Source organism: Macrobrachium nipponense, chromosome 20 (genome assembly GCF_015104395.2).
Source record: "Macrobrachium nipponense isolate FS-2020 chromosome 20, ASM1510439v2, whole genome shotgun sequence".
Lineage (NCBI taxonomy): Eukaryota > Metazoa > Arthropoda > Malacostraca > Decapoda > Palaemonidae > Macrobrachium > Macrobrachium nipponense.
The window spans coordinates 1263107-1278837 of NC_061089.1; the positions used below are offsets into that span (position 1 = coordinate 1263107).

Here is a 15731-nt window from a genome sequence, read left to right on the forward strand (position 1 = left end):
ATTCTGCAGGTCAAAGGTGGAGAAGGCGAACACAAAGGATCCAAAGGGCGTGATGATCTCTGTTGTCGGAATGTCATTGGGATGGACAGAGACTTGAAAATACGACTTTAATAGGTCGATCTTGAAGAAGACCTTGGTGCCGTGGAGGGGCCCAGTGAGGTCCTGCATGTTTGGCAGGGGGTAGCTGTCGGGTGTGGTGACGAGGTTCAGGCACTGGTAGTCACCGCAGGGCCTCCACGTACCGTCTGCCTTCTTCACTATGTGGAGGGGGGATACTGACAGACTCACTGCCGTTTTACAGATCCTCATCTTCTCCATTTCTTTGAACATGGTCTTGGCTTCCTGGAGGAGCATCGGCAGGAGGCGGCGGAACTTGGCGTGTGTCGGGGGGCCCTTGGTCTCAATATGGTGGAAGGCACTGTGCTTGGGCGCGGCCCCAGTCACCTGGCGAAGCTCGGGCGGAGACGTCTGGAAACTCCTGGAGAAGGGAGGCGTATCTGTTGTGGGGAAGGATGGAGCAGATGGTGGGCACCCTTGGTCCTCTCGCGAGTGGGAGGGAGAGGCAGGTCTAGGTATGGAGAAGGCGCTGGTGGGCCACGTCCACCAAGACTTTCCATCTCCATGGTCTCAGTATTCGAGATCTGGCTTCGGACTTCAGGCGCCAGCTGGCGAAGGATGCTCACCTCCTGTCTTCGTCCTTGGTGGTCCACCTCTGGCAGGAGGACCAGGTCCTGGAGCTTGTGTCAGGCCAGTCTGGGATCCGAGGTGGTCGTGGGGTTGACCACAAAATCGAAAATTTGGGTGGCCTGCTGGGGAACTGGGAGGGAGGAGGCCTGAATGAGCTCCCTCTTCAGGCCTTTGCAGGGCAGCTCCCCATGCTGGCTGTGTTTGAAGGCATCTGCTGTGAGGGTTCCGGCGATGAAGTCCGTCTTGGTGCTGTCCCAGGTGATGCTGTGGATCTGGAAATGTACAGGGTGATTAAAAAAGAATGACCCTATTTAATGATTAAATATTTTATGAAGGAAAAATAGCAAAAAATAAAACTTATAATACAAGTATTCTACTAAAAGTCAAGTTTTATTTCACATGTTACAAGTGCTCAATATGGCCCCCCCCTTGCAGCACGAACAACATCAATACGATATGAGAATTCTTCCCAAACACGTTGAAGCACATCATGATCAATGGAATTAATTGCTGTTGTTATTCGATGTTTGAAGTTTTCCAGGTCAGTTGGCAATGGCGGAACAAAGACTTTATCTTTCACAAGCCCCAAAATCGCAAACTGTGAGGTCAGGAGATCTAGGAGGCCAAGCACAAAGAGCACTGTCTTGGGCCTCTATCCGACCAATCCATCGCTGAGGCAGTTTTTCATTTAAAAATGCTCCAACTTGTAGAAAACTGGGAAATCTGATCTTACAAACACCCACTCCCTCATTCTGATTCATGCATTTACTTACTAAATATTTGATCATGAAATAGGGTCATTCTTTTCTTTTTTAATCACCCTGTATTTCTGCCGGTTACAGCCATGTTGCCACATCCTCACTGCAGAAGGGCAACAGCTTGACATGGTGTAGCTCCAATGGTGCGGTCCTTACCTTACAGACCTTACATCTTGTTCGGGTTGCCCCAGGTCCCTCAGTATGGGGCACCTCTAATGTCTACCAGAGAGTTGCTAGTACATCTTCCGGTATATTTTGCATCTTCCAATCTTGGATGGTCTGGGATGCAGTTTAGATATTTGTCGAGCTTATTTTTAAACACATCTACGCTCACTCCTGTTATATTCCTCAGATGAGCTGGCAACGCATTGAATAGACGCTGCATTATCGATGCTGATGCGTAGTGGATTAATGTCCTGTGTGCTTTCCTTATTTTTCCTGGTATAGTTTTGGGCACTATTTATCTACCTCTGCTTGCTCTTTCTGATATTTTTAGCTCCATGATGTTTTCAGCTATTCCTTCTATCTGTTTCCATGCCTGAATTATCATGTAGCGTTCTCTCTCTTTTTAGAACTATATAATTTTAAGGATTGTAGTCTTTCCCAGTAGTCATGGTCCTTAACTTCTTCTATTCTAGCTTGTAAAGGGGACCTTTGGTACACTCTTCGTTATTGTGCAAATATCCTTTTGATAGTGTGGGTACCATATCATATTGCAATATTCAAGTGGACTATGAACATATGTTTTATAAAACATAATCATGTGTTCAGCTTTTCTTGTTTTGAAGTCCCGTAACAACATTCCCATTTTTGCTTTACATTTTGCCAATAGAATTGCTATTTGATAGTTGCATAACATGTTCCTATTCATCATCCCACCAAGGTCTTTTTAACTGCTTCCTTATTTGTGATTGTCTCATTATTAGGTCCCCTATATGCATATAGCTTTCCTTCTCTGTCTCCATAGTTTATTCATTCAAATTTATCAGAGTTAAATACCATCCTATTTACCTCTGCCCAATCATATACTTTGTTAAGGTCTCTTTGTAGCACGTTCCTATCTTCATCACAAGTAATTTCTCTACTTATTCTTGTGTCATCGGCGAAACTACTCACTACCGAGTACTTAACATTACTGTCTATGTCTGCAATCATAATAACAAACAGTAATGCAGCTAACACCATACCTTGTGGCACACCGGAAATTACCTTAGCTTCATCTGATTTCTCATCATTTGCGATAACTATCTGTATTCTGTTGTGTAAAAATTCTTTTAACCATCTTCCTACTTTATCCACTATATTATGTTTTCTAATTTTCTTCGTTAATATATTATGGTCTACCTTGTCAAAAGCTTTTGCAAAGTCAAGATAAACCACATCTGTTTCATTTCTGCTTTTCATATTTTTGTTTATGTTTTCACGGTGGACTAACAGTTGGGTTTGTGTACTTTTTCCGGGTACGAAACCATGTTGTCCTATATTAAACAGATTATTTTTTATTAAATGTTTCATAATATTTTTCTTCATTACCCTTTCATACACTTTCATAATATGTGATGTTAGACTCACAGGCCTATAATTACTTGCCTCTAGTCTTGATCCACTTTTGAATGTAGGGGTAATATATGCTAATTTGTGCTCATCATAAATCGTGCCTGTATCCACACTTTGTCTTAATAATATTGCAAGTGGCTTTGCGATAGAATGAACTACTTTCTTTAACAAAATAGCAGGAACTCCATCAGGCCCTGCTGCAGCTCCATTTTTAATTTCATTAATAGCCTGCACAATATCAGCTTCATCATATCTATGTCAGCTAAATATTCACTATTTTCGTCCCTTACTTCTATATCATTATCTTCATTATCTATTCTAGGAGTGAATTCTCTCTTATATCGTTCTGCCAATATGTTGCAAATTTCCTTTTTTTCATTCGTTAATCTCCCTTCAATTCTTAGAGGGCCTGTTTCTATTCTTCTTTTATTCATCTTTTTCGCGTATGAGTATAATAGTTTGGGGTTTTGCTTGATATTTATTAGGGTTTTTTCTTCCAAGTCCCATTTTTCATTTTCTTTTGATTGTATAATCTTTTGTTCTGCATTTTCTATCTTACTTTTTAGTTCTCTAACTTTCCATGCATTTTTTTCTTTTGCAAGACCTTTTTTCCACTTTCTGATTTTCTGGAACAAGATCCTTCTGTCTCTTGGTATGCATGACTGATGTTTACTTTTCTTCTTCAGTATATATTTATCCACTATTTTCTCTAATATTTTATATAATATCTCCGTATTTACCCTTATGTCATCACTTACGAAATGTTATCCCAATCTTTGTTTAATTCTTCATTTATTTCTGACCATTTTATATTTTTACTGTAGAAGTTGTATTTTCCATATCCTTCCCACTTTTTCATTTCTTGCTTATCTCTGTTTTCACTTGCTTTGGAATGGACTGTTAATTCTATGACATTATGGTCTGAAATACTCGCATTATAAACTATTATTTCTTTAACATAATTCATCTCGTTCACAAATACTAGGTCTAAAGTATTTTCCTTTCTTGTTGGCAGGTGATTTATTTGTTGAATGTTGTATTCTAGTAGCATATCTAATAGCTTTTCGAATTGCCTCTTATCTTCTGCACTACTATTACTCTCTTTTTTATATGTATAAGTACAACCACAATCTCCTATTCGTTCTTTCCAGTCTACGAAAGGAAAGTTGAAGTCTCCAGATAGGAGAATAGTCCAATCCTTGTGATTTCTACATATATCATCCAATTTTTCTATTATTAAGTCAAACTCTTTAGTATTAGTAGGTCTATATATTACTATGTTCATTAATTTTTCAGATTCAAATTCTACCGCTATTAGTTCACATTCTGAGTTACTATATTTCTCATATATTTTTCCTTGTTTTTTGTCTTTCCCATATATTGCGGTTCCCCTTTGATTCCTATTTTTTCTATCTGATCTATAAGTTTGGAACCCTTTTATTTGATCATCAATCCCAGTCTCTTGGGAATACCAGGTTTCACTTATATTCATTATATCTATTTTCTTTTTAATTTGGGTTAGTTCTTCTAAGTACTCTATTTTTCTTTTTGAGTTACTCGTAACTAAACCCTGCGCATTCATCACTATGATGGTTTGCATGTTTTCTCCTTCATTTAATATGGGTAATAATAAGGATTTTCCCATGTCTCTTTCCTGTTCTGGTATGTTGTTCTTTTATTCATTTCCAGAAATTCTGACATTAAAAAATCCAACTTTTCCATAATATTTTATCTTCCTTCATCATAATTATTCATTTTGTGTCTGAATCTGCAATTTTCTCTGTATCTGCAATATTCTCTTGCATAATAAATACAGTTATTATCTCTTGAGTTGTATCTTGGAGCTGAGGCTTTGAAATTTTTTGCTGACATCACTGCATATTGCGTTGATGGTTTGGTTTTTTCTTTTACCTGAGGAGGACTCAAGCGCGAAGGATCGCGGGGTCGAGGTGGACACAGAGGAATGCGCTGAACTCTCCATCGTATTGTCAGACTCACGGTTACGGTCGACGAGAAGTCGTGAACGGCGGGCCAAACCGTAAGACTGAACGCCACAACACTCCTGTGAAGAAATGCCATTGCGAGTCCACTAATGGCGTTGAGGAGTACCAGAGAACCTAGACTAGGCATCGTATGGGTCCGCTAAAGGTTCTCTGAAGGTGAGCGGCGATAATTAGTACCTTAATGGCAAAGCCAAAACTACTTGGGTCACCTACTCCTGGGTCACCAATTGTGAGGTCTGAGTAATATGAGGAGAGCGAGCAAACTAACTTTATTTGGCAAATGAGGCTGTACATAAGGTGGCGTGTGGACGGAAGCGTAGTGTCTGTCACGCACGCACGAACAACATAAACAAAAAGGGACAGAGCCCCTGCTGTGAATGTGTTTCTTCGCAGACGAAAATACATGAATGATTTTACATAGAGGGAACGGATTCCCGACATATATATACATTAAAAGAAAGGAGATAAAATGCTCTACATTTTAGTTCCTGGAAGAAAAGTGAGGCCATACGGATATACAGATTCGTCGATCACTTCGCCCATAGATGTAAGTAGTACCGGAGAAAAAGCTGTAATAAAAAATATAGAGAAGGCTCTCTACCAGAGTAATGTAGATGGTGCAGCTATCACTTTCAACAGCAGTTGCCATTATTATTATGATTATTATAGTTTTCAGGTACATATTAATATTTATTTTATTACACATAAAGACAACACCTTACTCTCGACATTTATGCTCAGAAATGGGTACGTAGTACAGCTTCCTTTGTTAAATTTCAGGGAAAACTATGACTAAATAACATTAAACTATTCCATTTAGTGCATTCATTCCTTTTAGTTCATTTATTATCAGAATAGATGATAGTATATGGTTTGTCTCGTTCAGTTTCCGAAAAAAAGCAAGAAAAGTAACATTCAATCATTCATTTCAGTATATTTATTTTTAACACAATAATTGTAGAATTGCACATCCTCCAAATGGCATAGCTTTCGCAGCTGTTATCATCAACGGCAATTTTCAGGCAGGATTTGTCAACCAGGTGTGTCAAAACTTTTAGTCAAATTTGATTTTTTCCTAATTGGTCGCCTTTTCCATGTTGTTATCTATCCGATATCATAATTACTCTCACTATTACAGGTCTTCTTTCTTTCCCTACGAAAAAAGTGATAAATTCTCCAGTCAAGTATAAGACATTATTATTATGCTCATTTTGAGTAAGGCAGTTCTTATTATCAATAAATTGAATCATATATTTGATAACATGGCTCTAGTTAGCCAATATAGGTTCAAATTTTATCAATAACAAGCATGGCTGCTTCATTGTGCTCGTGACTGCTTGGGAGAGAGAGTGGAGATAAACAGCAACCAGACAAATAGAAACCGAGTGGAACATGTATCAACTCAAGTAGGCACAGAGAGCTTATAATGCTTTCTGATGTGACAAATTCTTTTAGAAATCATACTTTCATGAATTTATCTGGAACGTATCAAAATTCCTTGGCAATTCTTGGAACACAGTAAAAAAAACTTGAAAAATCCTTGAAATTCTCGTTGACGACTCTAATATTCCTTGAAAAGGGAAAATTCTCTGAAAGGGGAAACTGAACATCAATTGAACAAATAAATTATGTAAATTTTCCAAGAAAATCATATTTGACGTATCAGTGCTAAATTGACATCTCATTAAACAAATAATTTCTCCCTGTTATGTTGGGAGTTCCATTCTTGAAGCGCGATGTAAGCTAAAAATTAAAAATAAAGTGATTAAAGCCTCACCTTTAATCTTTTGGTTGTCTTGCAGACCTCCCAGTTGATTACCTTGCTTCTGGTGAGTTGTGCATCCATGATCTTGTAGAATTTCCTTAAAAAATGTACAAATAATATTCTTCCATTGCTGTAGGACTGAAGCGATGTAACCTTGGAACAAACGCTGTAACCAGGAACAGATTTTTTATGAATATATTTGAAAAGCGCCATAAGCTCAGAACGACGTAAACCAGGGCTGACATAACCCAGGAACTGCCTAATATACATCTAACAAATAACGCATCGTAATTAAAATTCTAGAATGTTACAACATTGTAGCACCACGGAAAACAGTGCTAGGGGAACCATACAAATTTATCCTATTTAGAAATGTGATGGGAAAATAACATAATTCATACTTTCAAATGTTCTGACAACATCCTGCACTTACGAATAGGAAAAATGTATTTCTTTTTATATTTTAATCCGCTGCAACAATGAACTTTCCTGGAATGCTCTCCTCTTGAAACTTGTAGCTCTGGAATGATATTACCCATTCCATGGTCCTTGGACGTTCAGTATTGCAACTTTGGATGTAAGCAAGATGGAACCCCTTAGCTGCAATTGTTATTGCTAGCCATTCCTTTTCAACTGTTTAGTTTCTTATTTGTGTAAGCATTTGGAAATATGCCATAAGCATGTTTCAAAGTCCTTCATTCATTGCATCTCTCCTTACGATGAAAGTCTTTGAGGTCTGGTATGCAGTATTGGTATATATCCTAAAGCTTGCTTCACTCCGACAAATGCTTTCTGTTGAGGTCTCTTCCACTACTTTTTGTTTAGTCATTCCTCCTTCACTAGGTTGGTCAAAGAAGCTGCAAGATTTGTCTAGGTATTCACAAAGTTCTTTTATTATTCTGTTAATCCTAGGATTGATCTCACAGTCTGTTAATCCTAGTGTGTTAATCACTTTTGTTTGAGTCTTTGACAGTGATGCTCTTCACCCAAGGTTAACTGGGATTCAAGGAATCCCATTTCAATTTATCTTTTGATACACTTGGAAAGTTGGAGAGTTATTCCTGTTTCCCCTACTCTCTGTAATAAGTCCTTGAGTCCTAATGGTATTCTTCCCATGTTGCTGTATGAGTGAACACATTAATTATAAATTATTCAGTGCTATTAGCTCGAGCTAGCATCTGTTTAAAGTTGCTGCCAAGTTCAATAATCTGGATGGCTTCTTTGTTCACTTTCCCATCATTATAGGCACGAAATCTTCAACTTTCCACCAACTTAAGCCTTGTAGTCCATGAGATTAACTATTTCCTTGACTTTGTGTGGCCCTCTACTGAAACATCAGCATGTTTGCATCTGCTGGTAATAACAGGAACACTCTCTGTCCTGCCTTTCCTTTCATTTTACTGGTGCTTCTGGTGTCCCTGTACTTCATAGAAATTCCCTGGCCAGTCAACGCATCTCTTCAGATCCATCATGTACTGATAAGAGGAGTGTACTTCAAGCTCACAGACTCCAGTTAATAATTCTTGGTATGTCTGCTTCATTCCATTCCTGTCATTCCGTGCAACAGCATTACTTCCAGACGTTCAAACAACACTGCTGGTAGAAACTTGTCCTAATTACCTGGTCTTCCTTAAAATATCTTCTGTATAGACTTCTGGTCACTGTTAACCTTTTCAAATCATCCATTACATCTTGGGTTGTATAGTATCGCTAGATAGCTCACCTCTTCATCATTTCAAAAGTAAACTGGGTACTTTGGTCACTTAGCATTAGGTAGTGCCACTGCCTCTGAGAATCTCATAGGATAGTCTACAGCTGTGATATACCTGTTGCCCTCTCTGACTCTGTCAACATAGGTCTAATCAAGTCTACGGTTTTTCAGTTGAATAGCTCTTCCATCAAAGGCATCCCTCTTATTAGTATTTGCTGGCAAAGTCCTTAAGTCTTTTGACAAAAGCTGCAGAATATATAAAATCTGTTGACATCTGCAACCACTCCTTGACAATGGAAACTGCTGCTTGTATGGTCTGCAGTCTTCTTAGCTCCAAGGTAACCACCAATGATGGACTGAGAGGCCAACTTTATTACTTGTTTACAATATACATTTAGCACTAGGATTTTCTGGTACTTCTCCAGCCAACCAGCTTTGGAAAACATGATATATGCCATTAAAAGCTTTCAACATAGAAGTTCCTTCACCCTTTATCCTGTATTCTGTGTCAGTCTCGGCTTTAATCCACTGCATGTCGAAATTTGGATTCGTATGCTGTGCCTCTTTTAACTGCTTTGCTTCTACATGCAGGATGCAAGAAGCAACTGCCAGTGGCTTGATGTTGCAGCTCTCTTGCTGCACTTTGGTTCTGGTTTCAACCACTGCTGTCTAGACAGCAGCCTTTGATTTTAGACCCAACCTCACATCATTCCTCTTTGGCTGATCCTTTTGTGTCTGTTCTTACAGCTTCTCATTCATCTCAGCCTCTCCTTATGGCCACTTTGTGTCCTTAGCAACTGGGATATTTCATGGAATAAAGCCATGAATGGGGTTATCTAGGAACAAGGCATATTCTTTTGCATAATAAGAAGTGTTCACAATTGCAACAGGATATCTATGAATACTCTTATCAATGTATCAATTTCCTTTCCCACATAATCTTCACTGAAAAACAAATTGTGGTACCCTTTCCTCTGTTCCTCAGATTTATATGCCTTCAACAATAGTTAGTTTAGCTCCATCTGCCAGCTTCAGCTTTTTCCTTTTGACAGTCTCCCAATTTGTCTTTGTTGAGTTTTTTTTTTTTTTTTCAAATCATGGAACCTCCACTCGTCCTTAGGTTTAATTTGTAAACAGTTCTTGGCCAGGTGTCCTGGCTTGCAACACGCAAAGTACCTATTTTCATTCCTGATTGTCTGCTTCTCCTCGGCCATTTTGCTATCCTTGGATTTGGGGATACTCCAACTAGACTTCTTTATTGGCTTCTGGCATTCCACTAAGGTTATCCCACGAACTTCTGAGTAATGCTCAACAACCTTCACCATCTCAGTAGTGTCCTTTGGAATATCTCTGTAGGTTTATTACAAATTGATAGGAATCAGATCTTGTTCTGGTTTAGTCTCATAGAATTTTTTCCTAAATCACTTCAGTCATCTCACATCTCTTCAAAAGTGCTCTCTCCAGGCTATCATAGCTCCAAGCTTGAGCAGAAGGCATACTATGAAAAGGTTGAAGATCCATTCCTGATAGTAATGGACTGAGACTCATGGCCCACTCATGGCTAGGCCAAGGCCAAGGCATGTGCTAGATATTATCCTTCCTTGCCTTTCAGTTTCTTTTACTTTTCTTTTCTTACCATATCTTTCCTCAGTATGTTCGTTAGATGATGTTTCAATTCCACTTTCTTTCCACATCTTTCGTAAAGGTAGTGTCATTTTCCTTTCCATTCCCTCTTTTGTTCATCAGCCCATTCAAAGATGACATATTACTGTCCCTTGCTCTCCTTAAGGCCATTATTTAAACTTATCATTTCATTCTCCTCTTTTCCATCAGATTTATGGCAGATGTGTTATTTTTCTTCTCCATTTTTACCTTTTTTTCATAGCTAGTGTTCAGTGATGTCATTTTATTTCCTGTTTTTTCCCTTTCTGTAGTAAAGGACAGAGCTAAATAATGAAAATAATGATAGTCATTTTTCTTCTGCCGTCAGTGACTGATCTGGATAATGACAGTCATTTTTCTTCTGTAGTTAAGGACAATGATAGTCATTTTTCTTCAGTACCAGATGATCTAATTTCATTCTTCTGCTCAAGTAAATAAATAAAGCAGAACTTTCCTTCCAATTATTTCCTTCTTATCCTCGAGACCAACAATAGATAATGTCTACGGTGCATCACTGCCGTGACCGGAGGTCAGTTGAAAACCCCAATAATGTATACGATACTATATATTTTCCAAAATACCAAAAGGTTAAAAGACAGGGAGCTTTCGACCGTTTTCACAACGGACCTCTTCAGCTAACTGAAGAAAATGCATCTTTTGCTTAAAAGTCAAGTAGAAAATTTTCATTTTTTTGTGTCAGTCCAGGAAACCATTGGACAACTTTGTCGTGAATATAGCAGTCATGTAATGACTGTTTCACCGCGTCTGTAAGCCAACCGTTGGAATCATCTTAACAGCTGCCCCTCGATCATATGGTGCTCATACCTAGTGACTGGGTGATTCCTGAGTGGAGGACGACTTTCAGCAGCATAGGTGCCTTTTGTTTCTGCCACTTCTGCCGCTTCGACACCGTGTGCGGGGAGAGATGAGGGAGACACTGTATCAGGGGCCTTGAAAAACTGCTGAGATTTAACTTTATAGAATGACAGACTCATCTATCTGTATATCTGTCCTCCTGCGTAAAGGCTTTGTTGCCGTTTAATGGCATATACTATAATATTGTGGCTTTTAACTCATCAATAGATAATGTCATTTTCCTTATTCTTTTCCTTCTTATGCTTGAGTTCAGTAATACATAATATAATTTTCCTTCCACTTCACCAATTTTCATTCATTTCCCTTTCTTCTTTCCCTTTTCTTCCTCTTCTTGAGGGCCAATGCTTACCCTTTTTACCCCTTATAACTTCATGGCCAGTGTTGTGTTATATTTTTTCCCTTTTATTTTCCTAAGGCTAGTGTTAGGTTATATGTATGTCTGTCTTCACCCTCGTTTCCATTTCTCTCCTCAATAAATGTGTTAAATAAAACAATGTTCCTTCTTCCTTTCAAGATTTTGTTCAGGGCCAGTGCTAGGTAATGCTTATCACGTTCCTTTTCATTTTTACTGTTTTTTTTTTCTTCAGTGTTAGAGCTAGGTAATGATATCTTGCTAAACACCAGTGCTCGATATTGTCAGTTTATTTCCTTACCTGCTTTTCTTCAGACCTTTGTTAATGTCATTTGTTTCCTCTTTTTCACTTCATTTCGCAAGTCTAGTGGTAAGCGATTTCCGTTTTCCCCTCTTCTTTTCTTTCTTTTATTTCACATTCATTATTCAGGGCCACTGCTAGACAATCTCAGTCTCCATTTCCCTTAGTATTCCTGTGTTTCCTTGTCTTCCCCTATTTTTCCCCTCAGTCCTTCTTGTTAGAGCATCTTACTTTCCTATGCCATTCACTATGTTTTGTCTCTCAAAACCAGCACTAGAAACTGGCATGTTCTTTCCCCGTTTTCTTCCCTTTTTCCTCAAGGCCTGTGTCAGGTAAGAGCTTCTAACATCTCCCGTTTATCCCTTTCTTTTCTCCAAGGCTGTGCTACATATGATGTTGTCTTTCATCCTTGTTTCCCCATTTCTCATTAAGGCCAGCATCATTTGCCTTTCCTTTTTGAGGCATTGTTAGACGCCATTTACCTTGCTCCTTGGCCCTTTTTGCACAAGGCTAAATACTTGATACCCACAGAGCCAGTTTTTAGATTTCCTCTCTCTCTCTATTCGCTCTCCTTCTATCTCTATTCCTCTCTCCTCTCTCTCTCTCTCTCTCTATCTCTCCTCTCTCTCTCTCTCTCTTCCCTTTTCTTCCTTCGTGGTCAGTGTTAGATAAAAAGAACTTTTACCCCCTGCTTTCACATTTATCCTCAAGTCAGGTGTTGGATGAAGTCATCCTCCTTCTTGGTTCCTCCTGGGTCGTTCCCATTTGGTCAGTGCTGGGTAATATAATTTTCTTTCACTCTTCTTTTCCTTTTTTTTAAGTCCAGTCCTACATAATGTCATTTTTCTCCTCTTGCTTTCCCCTACTTCCTCTAGACCTGTGCTTGATATAATATAATATTCCTTTCCCCTTTCATTTTCTTTTAAGTAAGGACAATGCCAGAGAATGTCATATTTCCTCCTCCTTTCCAATTTTGTCAGCCAGTGATATGGATATCATTTTCTTTCCCATTGCTTCTCCTTTCTTACCTCAAGGCTAGTGCTAGGTAATGAATGACATTTCCCCCCTCTTCTCTAAGCCCAGTTTTATGTCATTTCCACCCCTTCTCTCTGTTTCTCTCCTGAAGGTGAGTTTTAGATGATATTTTCTATTCCCCCGCCCCCCCCCCACCCCCCCCCCCCCCCCCCACCCACATTTTTTTTCCTTTTTTTCTGAAGACTAATGCTATAGACAATTTAACTTTCCTTCCACTTTCTATCCTACTTTGCCTTAGGGGCAGTGCAAAATAATGTTATTTTCCTTCCCGCACCCTCCATTATTCCTCAAGGCCGGCTCAAGGTAGGGCCATTTCCACTCCTGTGCTTTTCCTGTCTTTCGTCAAAGCCAATTCTTGGTAATGTCATTTCCTTCCATCTTTTTCTTCCAGCAAGGCCAGTGCTAAGTAAAGTCCCTTTTTCCACTATCCTGTCCTGTCCTTTCCTGTAATAGTTACAGATAAGGTCAATTTCCTTTCCCCCTTTGTTCCATTTCTTTCTTCGCAACCAATGCTAGATGATGCAGTTGACTCTCCCCCCCACCCCTCTTTCTCTCTCTAAGGCCAGTGACAAATAATGTTATTAATCAAACCTTGCTGCATATTCAAATGGATAGCTGTGCTGGTCAGTCATGATTTTTATGCATCTCAAAAATATGTTGAAACACCTTTCTCTATAATCAAATGCATAGTTTCTTGTGTCCGAAGTCTGCAGATAATTTACTCAAAGTTTACACTACTTCATTCAGCCTGGTAACCCTAGTCTGATCTTCGAAGGGTATATATTATTTCCATTGCTGTTTTGACTATTTTCTCATGTTAATTTGATGGACTGAATACGCTAGTATTGTTTATGATATTTAATGGGAAAGTCCTTTAAGGTATTATATAAAGGCCTTAGACATTTATTGTGTTAATTATTTTAAAATTAGTAAAGCATGTTTCATATTTTAATGTTTAAATTTCATTTTAAGTTACAACCTCGTAAGTAACTAAAAACAATTGGCTTACAATTTACACGTGTGAAAAAGATGGGTTAGTTTACAGATAGGTCCAAACAAGGTCTATAGAACAGACCTTGGGTCCAAATATCTCTCCAGGGGAAAAGTCAGCACAGAAGAGAAATTTATCAGAGCCCTAAAACCTCAACACACACATTCTTGTTATCCAGACAGATTTGTATCCCCGACATTTAGGCTTAATCTGTTTTTCTTTGGCATCAACTCACATAAATTAGGTCTAGAATATTCTCTAGGTGTTGTCATGTTAAAACACTGATTGGTGCATGGAAATGTCCGATCGTCTTAAAAGTTGAGTTGGAAGTAAAGTGGGGAGAGCTTCCTCGAAAGTGAATCTGAGAAATAGCATAGAAAGACAATAATAATCACATTCAACAAAAGCCTCACAAAACATAAGATCATAATGAAGAAAGTCAAGATGAGGATACGGTTACTTTACCCATGACTCCTAATCCTCTTTGAATATTACAGTTCAGCAAGTTTAACTGCATCCAAGACATACCGCAAGAGTTCATAACCAAACACATTCGTCTTCACGGGCACGTGAAATGGGTGGGAGTGTCACCTCCAGTGGGCGCAGAGGCTTCCTCCTGTAGTGCGCCGCCCCTGCTTCCCTTACCTGGGAATGTCACAGCTGGCAGAGGTATCAGGGACTCAAATACACCTTCATCACAAAGCAATCATTTGACATCATCTGTTGTTGAAGAGTTACCAAATGCTGATAACAGGAATGGGAATGAAAATGTGCACCACGAAAGAGCCAAGAGTTTGCGTGAGGATGACTATGCATTGGAAACGGCCACACTGCCACGACCTCGGCTTTGCAGCATCGATCCTGAAGTCACCAGGATCGAATGCGATGAAGACCTTTTCCCAGTGTACTTGCAGGTATGTTTCATGCAATTTGTATAGGATGGTTTATTTCACTTTGTGTGCGTTTCAATGTTATTTTTAGGCTTAATTGTAGCAGTTCCTTCACATTTTGATGACATAAATGCTTGCAGACACACACACACACACACACACACACACACACACACACACACACACACACACACACACATATATAATATATATATATATATATATATATATATATATATATATATATATATATATATATATTGCTTAAAAAATCTCTGTGGATGCACGTGACTTCATTGAATAAGCGAATACCACAGGAAAACGATAGGCAGAAATCCAAGCGCTTTCGTCTTTACTGAGACATTGTAAAGGAACGAATGAATACAATTGGAAAGAGACTTATCAGGTGAACAAAAAGATCAAGAATACCAGATGGTTAATTGTCAAAAGAGTAAAAATCAAAGAGATAATCCAGGATTATCGGATATCACACAGTCACTAACTTAAACACATTTAACCCTAACAGAAACTACAACGAATCCATACAGTCAAAAACATGTAAAAACTAAATATATTAATTTTGTTGCTTATATTTATCTACAACTTTTTTCATTATGAAGGCATCGAGTTTAAATAAACCAAGACTTAAATTTAGGACATTTCCATTATTTGACTTGATGGAACAAGATTCAATGATGTTCCTTTTAACTGTCATTACATGGATTAAGGCTCTTGCTTGACTCCAGTTAATAGGATGATCTAAATCTCTCATATGTACGAATAAAGCATTCGATATTTATCCAGTTCTCACAGAATACTGGTGTTGTTTGAGTCGTTGTGAAAGAGATTTACCGGTTTGTCCGTAATTGACTTTATCAGACTCTTTGCAAGGAATTTCTTATATGAAGCCTGGAAGATCTTCAGGGGAATTTTTTATTACTAAACTCTTGACATTAATATTTCTGAAAACAACATTTATGTTAAAAAGCTTTAACATTCTAGGAATTTCTAAAAACCTTTCATCATATGGTAATTTTAGAATGTTATGCTTACTAAATTCCAGTTTGTCATTAGTTAAATAAAATGTTTTTCTAGCTCTTTTCCATGCCACATCTACAAAAGTTTTTGGGTATTTAAGTTTCA

General features: G+C 38.4%; 1 protein-coding gene across 3 annotated transcripts in view; it reads left to right on the forward strand.

Moving 5' to 3' along the window:
- Positions 1-15731, forward strand: part of LOC135221494 (uncharacterized) — an 83911-nt gene that overhangs the window by 26051 nt on the left and 42129 nt on the right. For all 3 annotated transcript variants that reach the window (XM_064259235.1, XM_064259239.1, XM_064259245.1), the window contains exon 3: positions 14196-14612. In XM_064259235.1, the coding sequence (XP_064115305.1) occupies positions 14196-14612 (417 nt within the window). The remainder of the gene's footprint in view (positions 1-14195; positions 14613-15731) is intronic.